This window comes from Odontesthes bonariensis, chromosome 13 (assembly GCF_027942865.1).
Source record: "Odontesthes bonariensis isolate fOdoBon6 chromosome 13, fOdoBon6.hap1, whole genome shotgun sequence".
In the NCBI taxonomy this organism is placed as follows: Eukaryota; Metazoa; Chordata; class Actinopteri; order Atheriniformes; family Atherinopsidae; genus Odontesthes; species Odontesthes bonariensis.
In genome coordinates this window covers 11658840-11678857 of record NC_134518.1, presented here as the reverse complement: position 1 = coordinate 11678857, position 20018 = coordinate 11658840, and the positions used below count along the sequence as shown (strand labels likewise).

General features: G+C 43.4%; 1 protein-coding gene across 1 annotated transcript; it reads left to right on the top strand.

The window, feature by feature from the left end:
- The first annotated feature begins 461 nt into the window (after positions 1-461).
- Positions 462-12625, top strand: LOC142397536 (endothelin receptor type B-like). The gene is made up of 8 exons (XM_075480966.1): positions 462-640; positions 4249-4779; positions 5856-5968; positions 6092-6296; positions 9723-9872; positions 9965-10098; positions 10215-10323; positions 10411-12625. Exons 2-8 carry the CDS (start codon positions 4393-4395, stop codon positions 10549-10551), a joined length of 1239 nt encoding a protein of 412 aa, XP_075337081.1. The 5' UTR covers positions 462-640; positions 4249-4392; the 3' UTR covers positions 10552-12625.
- The last annotated feature ends 7393 nt before the right edge of the window (positions 12626-20018 follow it).

The window sequence follows — 20018 nt, the reverse complement described above, 5'->3', positions numbered from 1 at the left end:
CATCTGCAAGATTACTCAACCAAAATCCACACGTATCAAAATCAAAAGTGCTGGGACTTACTGTTTTTCCCACTTATTATTTCCTGGTTCAATTAAGGTTCAACAAATAGGACAAAGTCCTCCTTCAGTCTGGTGAAAATGTGATGCTTTAAAACTGGAGTGAGCGGTTGCTTGAATTTTTAAGTGAAAAGGGGGGGGGAAAGCCTGTGGTAGATGTTGTGGATGGGCTACGTCATCATCCACGACAAACAGAGAGGTATTTATTTGTTTAATCGAGTTTGAAACGCTGGGACAGGAGGAGATGGTTGCAAAAGGAAGAAAGAAAGAAAACGAGTGCCGGATCCCGCAAACGCAGATTGGATGATTGTTGTGTCTGGGGTGTGATTGGCTGTTTCTGCAGCCTCCCGGCTGGCGGCTATAAAACCCTCGTCCAGCTGTGCGCTCAAAGCTCAGTCGCAGCAGAGCGCGCAGGGTCCCCAGGCGCCGCTGGACGCACCGTGAACTTTAACTCCAGAAACGCGCAACAAAGACCAAAAAGACTTAGAACTGATTCCTAAACACCGGTGTGACCAGGAGACCGCTGCTGGAATATTGATCAGAAAACTTTGGCCCTCCGACTCTCACACAGCACCGCGATCCGGTAAGTCCCATTGAGGTGGTTTTGAATTGATAACGTCATTCACCTTAATTCAGTATAGTAACCACCGCTTAATTGTTTATTACACTTATTTAACTATCTGCCTGTGTACAGATACAGATAAAGACAGGATGAGTTGGATTTTTTTTCTCTTAACTTTGTGGAACTTGCTGAAAAACTGTATTTCACACTCTGATAAAGACTGTAAGTTGGGGCTGTACATTTATTTACATTGTAATAAGTTCCAAACAGATAAAAACAGGACCCCCCCCCCCAAAAAATAAATAAAAATAAATAAATAAACTGTGGCTCCATGAGCTTCTGTTGAGGTGGATTTGTTGCAGGGTTGTTCAACATCTCATTGGATTGAACTTTTCTTTGTGGTATTATGTTATTTTCCTGTATTTTCTTTATTCAAGGCTTACACACACACACATACACATTAGGTTTGTGCGTGTAAAGCTCTGCTGGGGATCATTGCAGTGATAAAGTCTTGTAAATAAAGCAGTTTTTCAGGATTTCACTTTAAATACAGACAAATGATCAGAACAGCTCTGCAAAATTAGGATTTGAATGAAGGTGGCACCTTTAAAAAGCTTAAACTGTCGCACTTCAGACAAAAAAAAAACATTTTTACATCTGTGTAAATTTGTGTGAAATTTCATCTGATAGCTCAGAACAGTGCTCTATTGGTGAGGATCTTCCCTCCCACCGTGCCCTGCCTGCAGGTCACCCTCGTGACTCCTTCCCTCTCAGGCGTTGAACCTCAGCTCTCACCCTTTCCTCTCGACTCTGCCTTTCCTGTGCATTCCTTCAGTTCTTATTGTTCTTCTAAACAGAGCAGCAGGTCAGTTTTCTCAATCTTGGCCTCTTGCTCCGTCCTTTCCGCGGAGGTTTTTTTTTTTTTTTTTTTGTTGGTTCCTCACTTTTTCAACACCCACCTCTCTCTCCTCCTCCTCCTTCCAGCCTCATTCCCAAAACTGGCTTTCTCCCTCTGCGGCCTGCCAGCTTTCCTCCTCCTTCTGAAGGTCAGAGATGGCTCCGACAGTAAAATCTATTAGATTAAGGGGATTGGTCCAATTAAAACTCAGCTTTCCTATTAGATCAGACAATCCTGCTCTAACAGAACTTAATGAGATGTCATGTTATACAACACAAGGGCATCATTCACATGATATGGATGGATGATAGCCAAATTTTTTAAAACTGATTTCTTGTGATGTGTGTGACAGCTCATCCATGTGATTTTTTTGTATTTGTGTGTGTGTGTGTGTGTGTGTGTGTGTGTGTGTGTGTGTGTGAGATGGAAGATCCAGAGATTTTGAACTGAATGCAACAATGAGAAGCAGATGTCTTTGTGTGAACGTGCAGCCTATGTTAGCTGCATGTATAACTACATGGAATTTGTAAATGTCAGTATATTCTTTGATGGGAGCATTAAAAGTAATTCTGAGCATTTGTCCACAAACCTTTGCCTTCATATCAAAAGGTTTGCACATCTACTCAGAGATGGCATCTGTGTGTGGGCGTGTGTATGTGTGTGTGAGTGTGTGGGGGTGAGTGTGTGGGGGTGAACGTGCCCTCTGATCGTGTGTTTCTGCTCAAGAGATGTTGCCATCATCGTCAATCAGCCCATTTATCTCGAGATGCCCCAGGCCTTTTTTGGGGATACACATGATACTTGAGAGGCTCTGAGACGGGCTCTGTCCAACAGAGAAAGAATCTCTGTCACACACACACACCGGACACACAGAAAAACACTGTTCTTCATCTAACCTCAGTTATCACTAGTCCATTTGTCCTGCTCGGTTTTGGCCTCACAACCCCCCGATCCTTTATTGCGAGGCTTCGCTTCATTTTTGAAAAAGGTTCTCACGTGTTTGCAGGGCACACGCTGATCCGTTTCTTAGTTCTTGAATGTTTTTGTTTTGGACTCTTAAAGCGAAATTTGTCAGAAAACCTGTTGACTTTGAGAGGAATTTGCTCCTGAAGAATCAAAAGCTGCATTCGGATCGCTGGAACCTTCACTGGGAAGCAGTCTTTCAGGCTTCTTTCTTGGCTCCCTCTGCTTTGACTTCAGAGTTCAGGGGACCCAAGAGACACCCCAAGAGGAGAGGTAATACTTCTGAGATTACCCAGAACCTCATATCAGGTTCTCAGTTCTCCACCACAGCTCGGGAAATTAGTTGATTATGAGCTTTGCAGCAGAAACAGAATTAATCTTGCATTGATTCATAGCAGTTAAGCTCTTAAGACACACACACACAAAAAAAAAGAAGGTTTGAACTGTCTCCAGGCAGCTGTGATCGGAGCGGCAGTGCCAACGCTCCGGTACATGTTAGCAGACTTAATTTGCCTAATCGTCTCTGTAATCTCACACCTCGGAGGAAATGCAAAAGACCCAGAGATGAAACCATCTTTTAGCTCCGCGACAAAAGCTGTTTTAGTCCTGCGTGCCATTGGTCGAAATGGACCTAAAGATTCTGTTTAAATTCACTTGTTGAATCTACGTGTCACACAGGGACTCCCGTACAGGCAGCTGGTAGGGCGGCAGTGGGGTTTCACCCTTAGTGCGTCCACATTTGAAGACACCTTTGGCAAGACAGTGAACCCACCATTGCCCGTGATTTGTTTACCTGTTTGTGATTGTAGAGAAGTAGCGTGGCATACTGTATATACTGCATATGTGTAAGAGGAAACCCTGTATGCCCTGTGTGTCCGTGTGAATGAGAAACACATGTGCAGCACTTTGTAGAACTTAGAAAAGGTTAAAAAGGTGCCACATAAGTGTGGATCATTTGCCATTTTTAGGAGCCCTGCTCAGCCCTCTCATTAAGTTGTCAGATTAACATTCAAATCATTTAAAAGAGGCAGAGGCAAAGGGGATCGACCAGCTGCAAAATGTCTACTGCGCAGAGTCACGCCTGCTCCCTTTTCAAATGAAGTTCCTCCTGTTCGTGTCTGCTCCCACATTAAGAGAAGCAGTTTCTGGACATTATTCTAACAATAAGTAAACTTTTGTTGCTAAAAAAGGATGGTATTTAATTGTTTGTTGTTTTAAAGAAAAACTAAAATTTAAAAAGAAAAGTATATGGAAGAATATTGCTGCTTCCAACCAGTTAAAAAGATCAAAGGCTTTGGTCTTTGCCAAAAGGAAATGATGTACTGTTGTTTATTTGCGTGTGGGGTGGGGGAGTGAAAGGGGATCACAAGTGCTCTAAAGACTCATGTGGAGATTGCATTCTGATGCCAGGTGTGAAATGACCTACTTCAAGCTGTCCCCTTGTGATCGGATCAGCCGAGACACATGTTAAAGCCAGGTGTCAGCAGGGGCAGAGAGTGGGAGCAGTTTCAAGTGACCGGCTCAACTGGGATTACGAAGAAGAATCATTTGTCGTCGACAAATTTGCTTACCATGGAAACCCCTCCATTGCTTGGCAACCCTGTTAATAGAGCATAAACTTGACGTTCTCATTGAATAAGAGAAAACCAGCTATCAGACTGTCACAGCTATCCGTGGTGCCACACTGCTGGAGGTTTTCATGTCAGCATCCACCTCAGAAAGCTCATGTCCTTATTCTGCATTATTTTGCTATTTATCGTCTCTACAGGACACGCATATTTGGACAAACCCTCGCTTCCAGGCCCCGGAGACAGGCCCAGTGTGTGTGTTCCTTTGATTGTGAGTATTCAGACTGGTGTGGGCCTTTGAGCGAGCCGTCGACTTGTTGTGTGAGCACGAGGCTCGTGTGAGGATGAGGGCCATCGTGCTGCTGTGCCTCTTCGTGGTCACGGAGGTCGGAGCCTCCAGGTTAGTTCGTGATTCCCAGGGTGCACCTGAGCCTTTGGAGCCCTCCAGAAACAACGCCTCGGTCCAGATTCCACCCCCACAGCCGGGCCGACCACGGAGCTCCTTCCCTCCCATGTGCATAAAGCCCACGGAGATCAAGCACGCCTTCAAATATGTGAACACCATCATTTCCTGCCTGATTTTTGTGGTGGGCATCATTGGCAACTCAACGCTGCTCAGGATCATTTACAGGAACAAGTGCATGAGGAATGGACCCAATGTCTTGATTGGCAGCCTGGCACTGGGGGACCTGCTCTATATTATCATTGCCATCCCCATCAATGTCTACAAGGTAACAACATCTCTTTATTGTCTGTAGTGGTTAATGTCTGTGAGCTTTGTTGTTAAAAAAAGAAAATTCCACTTTTTGAAACTCGTGATGAACATTAGTTCAAATTAAGGTGCTTGTTTGTTTGACTTTTAATGACAAGACAGAGGTTCAGCTCATGACAAACATTCTTGATTTGAGAATTAAGGCATTTTGCACTTTGAGGTATTTCCATTCACTAAACAGGCCTCAGTCTATGTTGATTTAAATATCACTCTAGCCCAAAGAAATTTCCCCTCACAATTATAGGACAGCCATCTGAAAGCCTTTGTTTTTTGTTTTTTGGCACGTCTCGTGGTTAGCTGTTGTTCCTTTAGAACTTTATTGCTTTGGTTTGTCTTGATATGTGGTCCTAAATATAAACTGTACAGACTTCCACACAAACAACAAGGGATCATCCAGACCAACATACAAAACTTTTGTAAAAGCAAACTGTTCCCTACTGTTTATAGTAGAAATCTTCCTCTGCCTTGTGTGTATGTGTGTGTGGAATGGAAATATCCATTTGTTGTAATGATCGTAATGTAACCGCAATTGTGCAGAATGCAATTTCTGAACTTGGTTTAATTTCCAGATCAGACACAATTTGCTTTAATCTAATGAAGCTGGAATGCTAGTCTTCCGTCGCCCAGAAAAAAACTTGAAAGAACCGTCACCCTGGATCTGGTTTTGTCAGCTAATGTGGTAACTCTAACTGTAATGTTTAACATAAAGATAGCATCAGGATGTATTTCAAATTGATTTAAGCAACTATGAACTATAAAATACCCCATAATAATAAATCGTGTAGCCTTGTACTTTATTACATGCTCTGCCCTGACCCTGAACAGAGTTTCTTCCCCTTTGGGAGAAGGACAGCAGTGAGGAGGAACCCTCTGCTGTAGGTTTTGGCATAGGCTAAATTAATTTTGGAAGACATGTGGAAGGAAGGACCTCTAAATGAACCTCAAAGAGCTCTGGCCTTGTGTTTTCAAAGGGGACAACTCAAATTTCTCTCATTGCATCTCCCTCTGTCTCCCTCCGTTATCCTTTTACTGCAGCTAATAGCTGAGGACTGGCCGTTTGGCGTGTATGTCTGTAAGCTGATGCCATTCATCCAAAAAGCCTCAGTTGGAATCACAGTCCTCAGCCTCTGTGCCCTTAGCATTGACCGGTGAGCGGGCGCGCACACACACACACACACACACACACACACACACACACACACAGTTGAAGTGGAAAATTTGTACTGAACGCAGCTTTTGCCTCGGTTTCTGTTTGCATCTGGTTACCAAAGCTACCATGCAGTGACATCATGGAGCAGGGTGAAGGGGATGGGGATCCCTCTGTGGAAAGCAGTGGAGGTGACACTGATCTGGCTGGTTGCTGTGCTGCTGGCAGTCCCTGAGGCACTGGCGTTCGACATGATGGAGATGCCATACAGAGGCAACAAGCTCCGCATCTGCCTGCTGCACCCAGAGCAGGCCACCAGCTTTATGAAGGTAGGCACTTGATTACACTTAATGTGTGACCTGGCTGAAGTGTAGGGAAGTAAACAGTTCGTGTATAGATAGTGGTGTAAAATGCAAGTGAGCAATTTAAAATAAACAAAAAAACAGAGCCTTAAAAATTATTGCGTTTCCGAATTTCTGATGTCAAATGAATCAATCGTAGCTACAAATAAATGGACGAAGTGTGACATTCAATATAATATTAATGAGCACATGTTTTACTTATTTCGAGGTTCCTCGTTTTATTTTGGGGAACCACTAGAATCGGTTCTTATTCTCTTTCTGTGTGAAATGCTCTGCTATAGCTGCTGCACCCTTTAAGGCCCCCTTCTGAAAGACCCATTCCACTTTGGCTGGTCCAAAAGGGCAAAAAATTATTCTTAAAGTAGTTTTTGCAGACAGATTCGTTGCATGATTGAGCTGCTTTTCAGACCCCGCCTTTTTCAGCACCTTCTTATTAAAAAAGCAACTAGCAACAAATCCTGTGACTTTTAAGACAAACCCTGGCTATTTGATAGCGAAGAGAGACACCAATATTGGGACAGGAATCCTGCTGTATGTGAGCCGTGCATTCAAGTGGGTGAGTCTCAGGCAGGCCCGCTAGGTCACGCTCTCTGAGCTGCAGTGCTTTCAGCACTTTCATCGCTTCAAGACAAAAGCCGCTTTCGGACAGACCGTTCTAAGAACGCAGTTATCAGAACTGTCCTACTCGAATTTCGTTCTGATAACTGTCCTTCTGTTTCAGTCTGCATTCGCACATGAGTCGGGACCTGATAGGAACTGATGCGCCGCGTGCAGCCGTCTGCGTCAGTGACGTGTTAGCCGTTTAGCGCCACATTCAACAACAAAACAGAACCCGGTAAAAGTAATTAGAGAAGAAAAAACACCACAAAGAAGCTAATATGGAGAGCAGGGAGGGCACCGTGTTCATGGTCTGCATGATGGTGATATTAATCATGGACGATCACATCAGGCGTCTAATATCGAGGCTGGAAGAGCACACAGAGAGAGTCAGGAGACGATACTTTTTCATTTCATGAAGGAAGAAAGGAGAGCAGAGCGCCGCAGACAAAGGAGACAAAGTGTAAGTTTAACTTATTAAACACCCGCAGGTTGTGTCCGTGTCCTATGAGGAAACATTTCAGCCGTGATAGCATGACATGGGGCGTAGCTACCGACCACCTAACACCTACGTCAGATGCGTTCTGTAGAACCATGAAAAGGCCCGACCTCGGAGAAGGAGCTAAGTAGTTATAGGAACTGAGGGCGATAGCCCCGAGTTCCTGTATGTCCGAACACGGGAGAAAACGGCCCCGCGGATTAAAAGGTTATTAGAACTGCCAAAGGTTCCTACAGTCCGAAAGCGGCTAAACACTCAAGACATTCTGCATCATTGGAAATGTAAATATAGCTAAACTTCTGCACAGAAGTTGTTTAAAACTTAAGTGGATGGTGGTTTTGTCAGGTGGCGATTTGTTTTTTTCAGCATCAGACCAAATAGCATCACAATGCTCTCCAATGGACAAAGCCTGAACACTTGCTGGGGTCACGATTTCTGACTTATTTTAGTGCCTGACACCAAAAGCAGACGAATCTGTGAATGAGAGCAGCTTTGTCGGGAATTAAACTCTATAAATAAACGCGGAGAGTAGAGGAAAAGCAAACAAGTGTAAAAAGATGGACATAATGATGTCATCGGTATGCTAATTAGCACATGACACTATCTAGCAACATTTAGCAATTTTTTTTATTAGACTTTAGCTACATTACATTAGTAATGGTTGGCAACACTGTTTTAAAGGCCACTTGTCTGGCTTTATGCAAATATGTTCCATGTTGATGTGGATAAGTAATATAGGAAGAGCCTGGATTGTTAATGAGATATTTTATGCAGTCCAGAGCAGTTTTTTCAGTAGGAGTGAATAACTCTGTTTAGTAAGGCCTGACTGTCTTCCTGTGCTGACTTGCACAAAAATGCTCTACAAGCATAACATGACCTGTTTAATACTTCTTTGTGCACACAAGTGTAAAAACAAGAGGCTACAGCGGTTAGCATCTCTTTGCTAATTTCAGCATTCCAACATCTTCCCTTTCTTAGTGTTTGCTGTGTTCCAAGCTGGAGTACCACGTGAGCTTTAGATATCTTTCAGTTAGAAGTAAACGTGCAGCACAGTGCACACATTTGGAGGCTACTACCGGACAGTTAACGCCGCATAAAGTACAGCAGAGACAGATGGGGAATGTGATTAGTAAGTATCCCCAAAGTCAGATGTTTCACTCCCTGTGCATCATGAAATCCAGTACAAAGTTTCATGGCATTCTGCTCTGTGGCTGTGGAAATATTTCCATCTGGTCCAAAAGCGATAAGCTGGCCTGAGACGAAAATTGCCTGACACTAGCGTCTGTGAAAAAGGGCTTGTTTATCGAAAATGAGATAAGGATGACAAAATGCACATGAAATATGTGTGAGGATAACAACTAAATGAATATTTCAGCAACATGATATACTCCAAACATCTGCAAGATTTCCTCTTTCTTCGAAATAAGACCAGAAAAACTATTGCTTGGCAGAGAGTATGAAGTATGCATCAGTGTCCAACAGACATATGGCCAAAATTACCCTGCATTTTCATTTAGATCTAGGAGGAAAAAAAGAATTGGATTGTTTTCAGCGTGCACCTGGTCTTACTTTCAAGTCCAAATATCAGCAGAATGGTTCGCTTTAGAGCAAAGGGCCTGGACAGCAACAGAACGATTAGTTTGTTTTGTTTAATCAAGATCTCTTATTTTTCCTGCCAAAAAGCAATCATCGAATCGAAAAAACACTGCGTGTTAATCATCTTAATGTGACCTTTTCTCATGATATTCATGCTACACTCATAAAGCAGCACAGGAAGAAGGCAATTACAAAAAAAAATTTCAGACATGTGACCTTTTCGAGGCAGAAGCAAAGATACAGAGCTAAAATCTAAGCATAACACAGTTAACCGTAATTTTCGTATAATGTCATCACGAAAGAGGCATCATTCAGACTGAGCCAGTGGGGTACTGATATAATTGAGGAAATGTCCTCAAGTCTGCCAAAGCAAAATTCTCTAAATGGAAAATAAGTACAAAGGGGAAGATTTAGCAATGAACTGTTATAAAAGTCAAAACTAATTTTAAGATCGTTATTTCACCACTTTTCAAGCCATGGATGAGCAAAAAAAATCCTCCTGCACATGTTTGAGTGCATGTTCGACGGGATCATTCCTTGAAACGCCTTTGCATAAAAAGCGTTGTGCCACTGTATTTGATATATTTCCCCCGTTTGTGCCATTTTTGTCCCTTTTCTCTTAGTGTAGAGTACACTGAGCTTTCATGCAATGATTTGTGCTATCTCGATTCCTGTCCAACTTTGTCCTTTTCTTTTTACAGTTCTACCAAGAAGTCAAAGACTGGTGGCTGTTTGGCTTCTATTTCTGCTTCCCATTGGCCTGCACAGGAATATTTTACACGCTCATGTCCTGTGAGATGCTTAGTCGCAAAAAAGGCATGCGCATTGCGCTCAACGACCACATGAAACAGGTACGCGTGCGGCATGGTGGCGCTCATACGAAAGAGTCTGATGGAGACATTCTGGGGAGTCTATGATTTTCTTTTGTGTGTGTCTGGTGTAGCGGAGGGAAGTGGCGAAGACGGTGTTCTGCCTGGTGTTGATTTTCGCTTTCTGCTGGCTGCCCCTTCATCTCAGCCGTATTCTGAAGAAAACAGTCTATGACCAAAATGACCCCAACCGCTGCGAGCTGCTCAGGTAGGCACGCAGATATCCGACACAATCGCAGCAAAAGCTTCATGAGAACCCATTGTTCTTGTTTTTTTGACTTCCTGTAGTCTTTACCGCTAACTCTGCCCTTTTCCCCCCGCCAGTTTCCTCTTAGTGATGGATTACATCGGAATCAACATGGCCTCTCTAAACTCCTGCATTAACCCGATTGCCCTCTACTTTGTCAGCCAGAAGTTTAAAAACTGTTTCCAGGTAAGAAGGAACCCTTTGGCACTTAACTAATGGTATTATCAGAAAATACATTCAACAATTGTCTTGCATTGTCTTCCTGTCTTGTAGTCGTGCCTGTGTTGCTGGTGCTACAGAACGTCTCCTCTGGATGAGCGGGGCTCAGGGGGGCGATGGAAGGGCTCCTGCCACGGGAACGGATTAGACCGCTCCAGCTCCCGCTCCAGTCAGAAATACACAAGCTCCTCATAAGCACACCCACTTATTGCACAGCCAGAACTACCAGATCAATGTTCCCATCAGCTCCCATCACGGAGAAACAGCGGTGTCACTGCCAACTTACTGACGATCAGGTCTGAGTCAGGGGGGTGAAATGGAGAGGGGTGGAAGTCTCGTCCTCGCCACAGACTGAAAGACTCAGAGAACAACCCAAACCGATGAATGAAAATAACAGGACCGTAGCTGTCCAGGCTGTAATACTAACGCAAAAGCTATGATGAAACCAAAGATTCATAAATGTGTTTATACTCTTGACACTGAGGCTCGTTTTTAGGACTTTAAGGCTCTCAGTGGACCAGAAAGTCAAATGCATTTGTAGAGAATGTTAAGCCAAATGTAAATTTATGTACAGTATTATTTACACGTAGACTTTTGCTTATATCCAGCCGTAGTGCTTCGTGTATGAGTAAGCACTGATCAGTACTGCCTGTTGAAGCTTTAATACCTCACGGAGAAAGCTCGAGGGAAACTGTGATGCCGAGTCCTTTGAGACTCGAAGGACTGGCACCTTTGAGACCCAGCGCCTCAGAGGCACCAGTCTTTTTATGAAATATCCAAGATCACTAGCTGATTATATGACAGTGATGTACATGTAGTTTGTACTCAATGCCCATATGCATTGGTAACTTCATACCCGAGTAAAATGGGCCCCACTGTGTACCTTACAGTCATGTGGAGAGTTGCACATTGGAAATCTTTTTATCCCTGCTGTTTAAGTCATGTGGGGGCACATGTTGTACAAGAGCACAGGCCAACACCAGATGATCCCCATCATGCATCATCTATAAAGTCCTAAATGGTCTCTTACAAAGTAGCTTCTATTTAAAAAAAAAAAAAAAAAAGAAAAATAGCAGAGAGCACATGAAGAGCTTGTGCAACCCTCTAACCCGAGGTGTCCACTTATCATTGTCAAACATCCCTCCTCCGTCGAACGGAGGTAATGTTGCATAGATGCTCCTATTGCTGGAAGTTACTTCTGAAAGCTGCTCGAGGAATACTTAGCATCTTTTTTTTTTTAATCGAGCCATTTCAAGTAAAGAGAAACTGTGTACAGCTGGATGAATGTTTTTAGACGAGCCTAGATTTCTTTAACTGCATTGTGATCGTGTAGCACTGTCGCCTCTCAGCAAGAGGGTTCCTACTAAACACATGCATGGTAAATAAGCTAAAGGCTGACTGTAAATGGTTGCCCGTCTCATCAGCTCTGTAGTTGATGTCGGACACGTCCAGGGTGAATGGCACCCCTAGGTCATGTCAGCAGGGATAGGTTTTAGCTTCCCTTTGACCTCATACAGGATAAAGTAAGTGTATGGATGTATAGGTGGATGTTGCTAATACATAAGCATTACTTTCAGTAACGTAGGGCCCATTTAATTCCTGGAAAATGTAAGGATCATTTGCCCATTCAAACCAATTCATTATAATTGCTGGTTCTGTAGAAGCAGCCTAGCGAAGAAAACCAATGGACCAATGGATTGTATCAAATCCTGACAGTGACTCAATCTCCCCGTCCCGAGTGTGGACAGTGGAGAGGAAACAACAGGAAGAAACCTCCATCAGAACCAGACTCAGGAAGGGTGACCATCGGCGTTGACCATCTAATTGTTGAGCACATGTTTGACTTCTGACAAATATTAATGATGCTTAAAAGAATTTGTTGGCCTTTTTCCAATTTTTAACTTGATAACAGAAAATATCCTGGTTTGTGAAAGACCTCGTCGTGCATTTCTTTACACTGAAGTTATTTCAACATGGAGCCGATTCACCTGCGACACCTTCGCCACGTTGCCATAGCGCTCCCATCAGCTGAGCATGCAGTGTGACACTCATGACACTCGCCGTGCCCATCCATGCCTTCTCCACCCTGCTTTTTTTTTTAAGCTACGTTTAAATGTGACAGTGTTGCAGCTGTGAGTGAAAACATGTTGAGATAATGTGGGGTTGAGGATCAAAATGTGTAAATACTGTATCAGCCCAGGTGATTTGAATACATTTATACAGTACTTATTTGTTCAGAGTATTCAGTAATAAATACTATTTTATAGCATGTATGGTGTTGGAGTTATTTATTGACAATTTTCGAGTGCAATTCGTTAACTGAGGTCACAGTTGGATGACATGCTGCACAACATCACTATCGTACAGTACATTGAGAAGGCTGTTTGATGAGTAATGGAGAAGGTTTTCACAAGCATCCAAAAGCTCCTCAACTTTTCCAGACGTTTGGTAGAGCAGTGAACTCTTGTAAAGACTGAACAAAAACCTGTCATCTTTATCATAAACAGCCTGTTGAAGGTCATATATTACGTAATCAGCTCAATGTTTGGGGGGGTTTTATTGTAAAAAGGTAACATTTGGTTTTTATCTGATTGCATAAGCCATCAAAGAAAAGAAAAAAGTCAAATATTTTTCTTTGCGTGGTCTAAAATGATAATTTCTGACAAGTGTACATGTTTCCAAATAGCAGGTTTGTGGTGATTTTTCACCACATTTGATTTATTTTCAGCTTCAGTTTTTTTTCCCTCTGTTCAGCCGTTTCTTGAAAAACGATCAAGTTCCACAAGACAGAAAACTTGACTTATCAGTTGTAACTTTGTTTTTTCTCGGACCAATTCCTACACGTTGGCTTTTGAGGCTCAAGGTCCCTGTTTCAAGGAGAAATCGCTTTAGAAATGTCAGAGAAAAGAATGTTGTTGGGTTTTAATGACGTAGGAAAAATAAAGCAGAACTGGCAGCTGACTGTAAATATCCCAGGGTCAAAGACACGCTGCAGCATTAATAACCCGTAACATGGAACAGAAAAAGATCCATAATAATCGCTTCAGATCAAATGTTTATAATGACACAAGGGCTGCAATGAATTATTGTCAATTCAGTCTAGAGAGCCCAATATTCCTGTTGCTGCAGCAAACACTGTGGCTTGTCATCGTCACAATGTGTTTCAAATAAAACTTGGAGCGAGCTTGAGGTTCATTCTGCATGCAATAAATCCTGAGCTTCATGACAGTTACAGCACCACATCAAATATGGCGAAACACAATTCAGAAAGAGAAGAATAAATTCACAGCGGTATTTCAGCGTCCCACGCCGGCTGTTAATGAAAAAAAAAAAGAAAAAAGAAAGAAAAACAATTTCATGAACAAACAGTATTAGAAGTCTTGCCTAAGTCTTATGCGTGATGTGGTTTTGGACGCGGGACAGGTTGTGAGAATCTTCTTCCTGTGCACATCTGATGCATTTAAATGTAACAGCCCTCTGGGAAATCATTTAGAGAAAGAAAACGTTTTTTTAGTGCGCCGACTCTCTTATTACTGATTCGAGGTTATCCGCCTCATTTAAAAAAGAGAAAAAAAACAGTTCTGTTTAATAAAAAGATTCCTACTCTTAATAATGAAAGATAAGTTCATTAGCTGAGTCACTCAAATGGTTTTTATTTAGCTTTTGCTTAACTTACTTACGCAATTTATGGTACTTTAGAAACCAAAGGGACAGGCTACCCCCCCCCCCCCCAAAAAAAAAGTGTCACCACAATTTTAGAGGTCAAATTTAAACAAATATCCAGATGCCTCATCTGGACCGCAGATGCCAGGCAGGTGCTCAAAGTCAAAAGGGGGCACACGGAGCACAAACGCCATACAGACACATACCTTACAATATAACTGGTTGAATTGTAGCAAACCATATTCATAAAGAATGTAACCTGGAATCACAACATACCATATCATTATCCACACCTTATATCTTTGTTAGGGGGCAAAAGTAGTCTATATCTATATTGCAGTCTATATTTACCTGATGGGGTACATTGAATAGCTTCTGTTGAGGGGGCTGGTGGGGAGGCTGCTGCTGATATCGCTGGAGGTGGGCTGTATTGATCTGAGAGTGTAGACACTAAAAAGAGCATGGTATAGTAGCCGATTAAACAAGTGGTATGTGATGATGACAAGATGCAAACATAACTAACATTAATAATGGCTCATACTGCTGATTGTTTGTAGGAGATTCTGTGCCGAGAGAGGCTGCAGCCAAGGCTGACTGTTTGAACTAAACAGAACAAGTTGCTTATTTGTAAACTGAAAGGGGAACATTAATGGGGGGGGCATGAATAAAGTAGGGGTGGAGGTACAGCCTATATCCCCAAAGCCATAATTCAAGCTGTGCATTAATTTAGGACATAGTAAGATAATTTATTAAGTTGAATTCAGATCACCATTAGACACTGGACTGTTTAACTGTGGCTTCTCTTCCTGGAGTCCTTGCTTTTCAGTTTGAATAAAATTGGAGGACAAAAATGGAACAATTCTGACACCTCTTTCTTTTAATTTCACAGCTGTATTTTTGGTTTCTAACATCAGTAAAACCAAATGCAACCATTTGTTTGGACACAAACATGACTTCAACATGAAAGTGTTCAATAACCTATGCCTCATTGCCATTAGAAACATACATGTAGGAAAAACACTGCATGGTGTAAAAAGTGGGATACGACGCAGGAAGTAAACTATGAAAAAGAAGGCGAAGAGGGGAAACCGTACATCAAGTGGATGGAGTGGTTCTGGTGGCGAAGCGAGAGACGAGCTAGCAGAAATGGCGCAAGACCACACCAACTGCAATGTTCACCATACAACCTCCAGAGCCATTCGACTTCACCAAGCCACAGGAATGGGAACGGTGGATTAGAAGATTCGACCGCTTTCGGCTTGCAAGCAAACGCTAAACGCAACGCCAGAGGAAAACCAGGTAAACACACTGGTGTATTGCATGGGCGATGAAGCCGAGGATGTGCTAAAGGGGCTAACGCTAACTGCAGATGCTAGGAAGGAGTACGCAGACGTGAAAGCAGGCTTTGATGCATTTTTTGTGCCCAAAAAGAATGTCATATATGAAAGAGCCAAGTTTAATCAGCGCGTGCAACTGCCGGGAGAAACGGTGGATTCCTTCATCACTGCTCTATACAGCTTAGCTGAACACTGTAATTATGGACAGTTACGGGAGGAGCTGATTCGTGATAGGCTAGTTGTCGGATTGAGAAACGTCTCCTTGTCCGAAAAGTTACAGCTAGACAAAGACCTCACGCTCCAAACTGCCATAGAAAAGACAAGGCTAGCTGAAGAAATTAGTCGACAGCAGTCGGACCTGAGAGGAGAAAATAGTGAATGCTCCAATGTCGATGCTGTGCATGCTACACTGCTAGCTACAGAAAACCTAAATTCCCCGCCAAGCTGCCACAAGCACAGGCGCCAGGCAGATACAAACCCACACGATCACAGCAAAGTGCAAAGGCGTGTTACAGATGTGGGAAAACGCCTGTACATGGGAAAGCAGAATGCCCTGGTACAGATGCTGTGTGTCACCACTGTGGAAAGAAAGGACATTACAGCAAAGTATGTAGGAGCAGTGCAACCTCTCTGAATGCTGTTACTGCTGAGGAAGAGGAGAGTTTTTTCCTCTGGGCTGTGGATGCTGGAGAAGATCCATGGACAATGCAGCTACAAGTCAGAGACAAAAAAGTGCGCTTTAAGATAGACACAGGTGCCGATGTCACTGACCTGCCAGCCGAGGTGTACAATGACATTGCTGGGGGGCTAGATGGGATGCGACTGGAGGCGCCAACACGCCCACTGTTCGGACCTGGTGGCAATGTACTCGATGTCCTGGGCGTAGCGAGAGAGACACTGCGCAGAGGCAAGAAGACGGCCAAAGAGGACATTTATGTCGTGAAAGATCTGCACACTGCACTGTTGGGAAGGCCTGCCATCCAACAGCTCCAACTTGTAAGCAGAGTCGACAGCATCACCATGGACACGGTGAAACAACAGTATCCAAAGCTGTGCAGCGGCTTGGGTCTTGTTCGGAGGACATACGCACTTAAACTTAAACCAGGTGCGGTGCCCTTCTCTCTTTCAATGCCCCGCAGAGTCCCTCTACCGCTCATGAGAAAAGTGAAGGAGGAGATAGGTCGCATGGAGAAGATGGGCGTGATCACCAAGATCGAGGAGCCGACCGAGTGGTGCGCCGGGATGGTGGTGGTGCTAAAAAAAGACGGTACTGTTCGCATTTGTGTGGATTTTACAAAGATGAATGAATCAGTGTGCAGAGAGAGGTTTATCCTACCATCAGTTGAGCACACTCTGGGTATGCTAGCAGGTGCAACAGTTTTCAGCAAACTAGATGCCAATATGGGCTTTTGGCAGGTGCCCTTGACAAAAGAGTCTGCCAAATACACCACCTTCATCACGCCTTTTGGGCGCTACTACTTTAACCGGCTACCCTTTGGCATAGCTTCCGCCCCTGAGCACTTCCAGAGGATGATGATGACGGAGGTGACCGCAGGCCTGGACGGGGTACTGTGTCACATGGATGACGTGCTTGTCTGGGGACGGACACAGGAGGAGCATGACATGCGGCTACATGCAGTGCTTCAGAAAGTGCAAGAGGCTGGCATTACACTCAACATGGACAAATGTGAGCTCACACAGCACACAGTCAATTTCCTGGGTCATGTGATTTCAGCAGACGGTGTGAAACCAGATCCAGAGAAGACGAGAGCAGTACAAGGGATGGATGCACCGAAAAATGTCAGCGAACTCAGGAGTTTCCTGGGTATGGTCAATCAGCTGGGGCGCTTCATACCTCACCTGGCTGAAAAACACAAAGTTCTACAAGACTTGCTGTCCAAGAAAAACCACTGGTACTGGGGAACAGAACAACAGGCCGCCTTCGATCAGCTAAAAGCTGAGCTGTCATCATCACCAGTGCTTGCACTATACAACCCAAACAGTGCATTGAAAATCTCCGCCGATGCCTACTACTGTAGACAACAAAGTATATGTTATATTCTACATGAATTTTTATGAACTTTTATGTTATAGAGTTGTGAATTTATTGTATCAATGGAGAACAGTAGAAGATCAACCCTCATCTTACATTGAAGCTCCCAGATCAAGGAAGTGACGCTGACGCAGCTTTAGCAGCAGAGAAGCTATTAGGCTTGTGTTGATAATAATAAACTCCTGGACTATGTACATACTTCCAAATGCATCGTTTTGTGAGTACAGACCATATTTGTACTACTTTAGAAGTTTGGTGTCATGGCATGTGATTTTAGTGTGGTAATTTTGGAGATACTGCCAGGGTCCGTTAGCACTTGTACTAAGCTATTCGGGATAACTCGGTAACTCGGCTGATGTTCGGCCAAGATCGGAAAAACTTCGGGTGGGCTACTTGGTTGGATGTCACGATTGAATTGACCCAAGGGTGAATCTACTCCGAACCATCCCTTTAATCAGAATGTAGACAGCGTGACTGTCAGTAGGCAAGCAACAAACATGCCGAAGTGCAAATGCACGTTTACCGACGATTTACAAAAGAGTTTCCCCGCTTTCAGACCGGGTTGAGACAAATGGGAAGCCTTGTGCACAGTGTGCAAAGCAGGCACATATATCTTGGTGTCCAATGGAGGTGCAAGAGATCTGAAAAGCCACCTGGACACCGAGAAGCACAAAACAGCTGTCCGAGGCGAGAGTAGTGCTAGCTCGATCACACAGTACTTTGTTAAACCAGGGAACGAGGATGCAGTGCATGCAGCGGAGGCTGCATGGTCATTTCACACAGTGAAACACCACAACAGTTATAGATCTATGGACTGCACTAGTTCATTGCTGAAAAAGACCCTCCCCGATTCAGACACTGCCAAAAAGTTTAGTTGTGCCCGAACTAAGACCGAGGCTATTGTTGATGGTCTACTGGCACCGCATTCTGTAGAAGTGGCGCACGAAGCGCTAAAAGACATCCCATATTGTGGTGTAAGTACTGATAGGAGCAATCATGGTGCGGTGAAAATCTTCCCCATAATTATTCATTATTTTGATTGGAAGGAGGGTGGTGTTCAGAGTAAACTAATTCAAGTGCAAGATACACCCAACGAGACTGCAACCACCAACGCCAATGGAAACATTGGCAAAAAACAATTTGGCTTCCAAATGCGTCGCATTTACCGGCGACAATTGTAACACTAATTTTGGTGGAACCCGGCGTGACGAAGTGGGAAATAATGTATTTGCAAATTTGAAGAGAATGCTACAAAACAAAACATTGATTGGCGTGGGTTGCCCAGCACATATCCTTAACAACTGTGTCCATCACGGGGCAGACAGACTTGATGTGGACATTGAAAATATAATTTTTAAAATCTACCAGTACTTCCACATCTACACTGTGCGCACAGAGTCCCTCAAAGAGTACTGCGATTTTGTGGATGTTGAATACAGGAGGATGCTGCAAGACCAGGTGGCTCTCTCTGTTCCCCGGCATAGAGAGGATGCTGCAGATGTTCCCTGCTTTAAAAGCATTCTTTTCATCTCAGGAAAAGCCACCCATGATGATCAAGGGATTTTTTGAAAACCCATTCAGTGAAATATACTTGTGGCACATGCACTCACTCATGTCCATCTTCCATAATCACATTCAAGAAATGGAAAGGGAGAACAACTCCATCATGGAGGTTAAGAAAATATTGAGCAGCATCCACAACATTCTTATTGAACGGAAGAACAACAATTTCATGTCCCTCAAAGTTAAGGGACTGCTGGCCGAACACAGAGAAGGACTTGAAGAGGGCTGTGACAAGTTCATGGCTGATATGCTAGGCATGTATAGTTCATGTTTGGAGTATCTGGAGAAATGGTTGACACCTATGGAAGAGTTCTCACCATTCATGTGGATGGACATGAGTGAGCCACCAAAGTGGAATGATGTGGAGGCCTGCATCAAGTACCTTGGAGGGAAGGGGGTGCCAATTGATGACGTTAAATGCTTTGACCAAGTTGCCAACCTGAAAAAATTCATGGAAAGCTGCAGTGATGATGACAACTTCATGGATCTGCAGGTGCACCAGAAGTGGACCGAATACTTTGAGAAGGCCAAAAGTATTGCATACTACTCAGAACTGCTGAAGATTGCACAGTTTGTCTTTGCACTTCCTCCTCACAATGCAAATGTGGAGAGAGTTTTTTCACTGATGCAGAGCCAGTGTACAAAGAAGAGGAACCTGCCCTCAGTTAAATCATTGAAAGGGATCCTATTTGTGCAATACAATTTCAAAAATATGTCTTGCAAGGACTTTCATACGTACGTGTTGAGCCACAAGACACTGCTGAAAAAGATCAGCTCTACAGCAAAATATAAATGGGCAAAGAAGGACGAGGAAGAAAAACCAGACGAAGAGGAGGAAAAACCAGATGAAGAGGAAGACGAGGATTAAGCAGGAAAGTAAAGATGGTCTGTTGATATTTTTGTTATTTTTTGGTACATTTTGAGTTATTTTTTCTAATATAGGCCTACAAGAGGTATTTTTTGTTAAATTGGCTAATTTGTGAATTTATTTTTTCCAATAGCTGATTGTAAAATAGCTCATTTGTTAATTTTTTTTTTCCAATAGC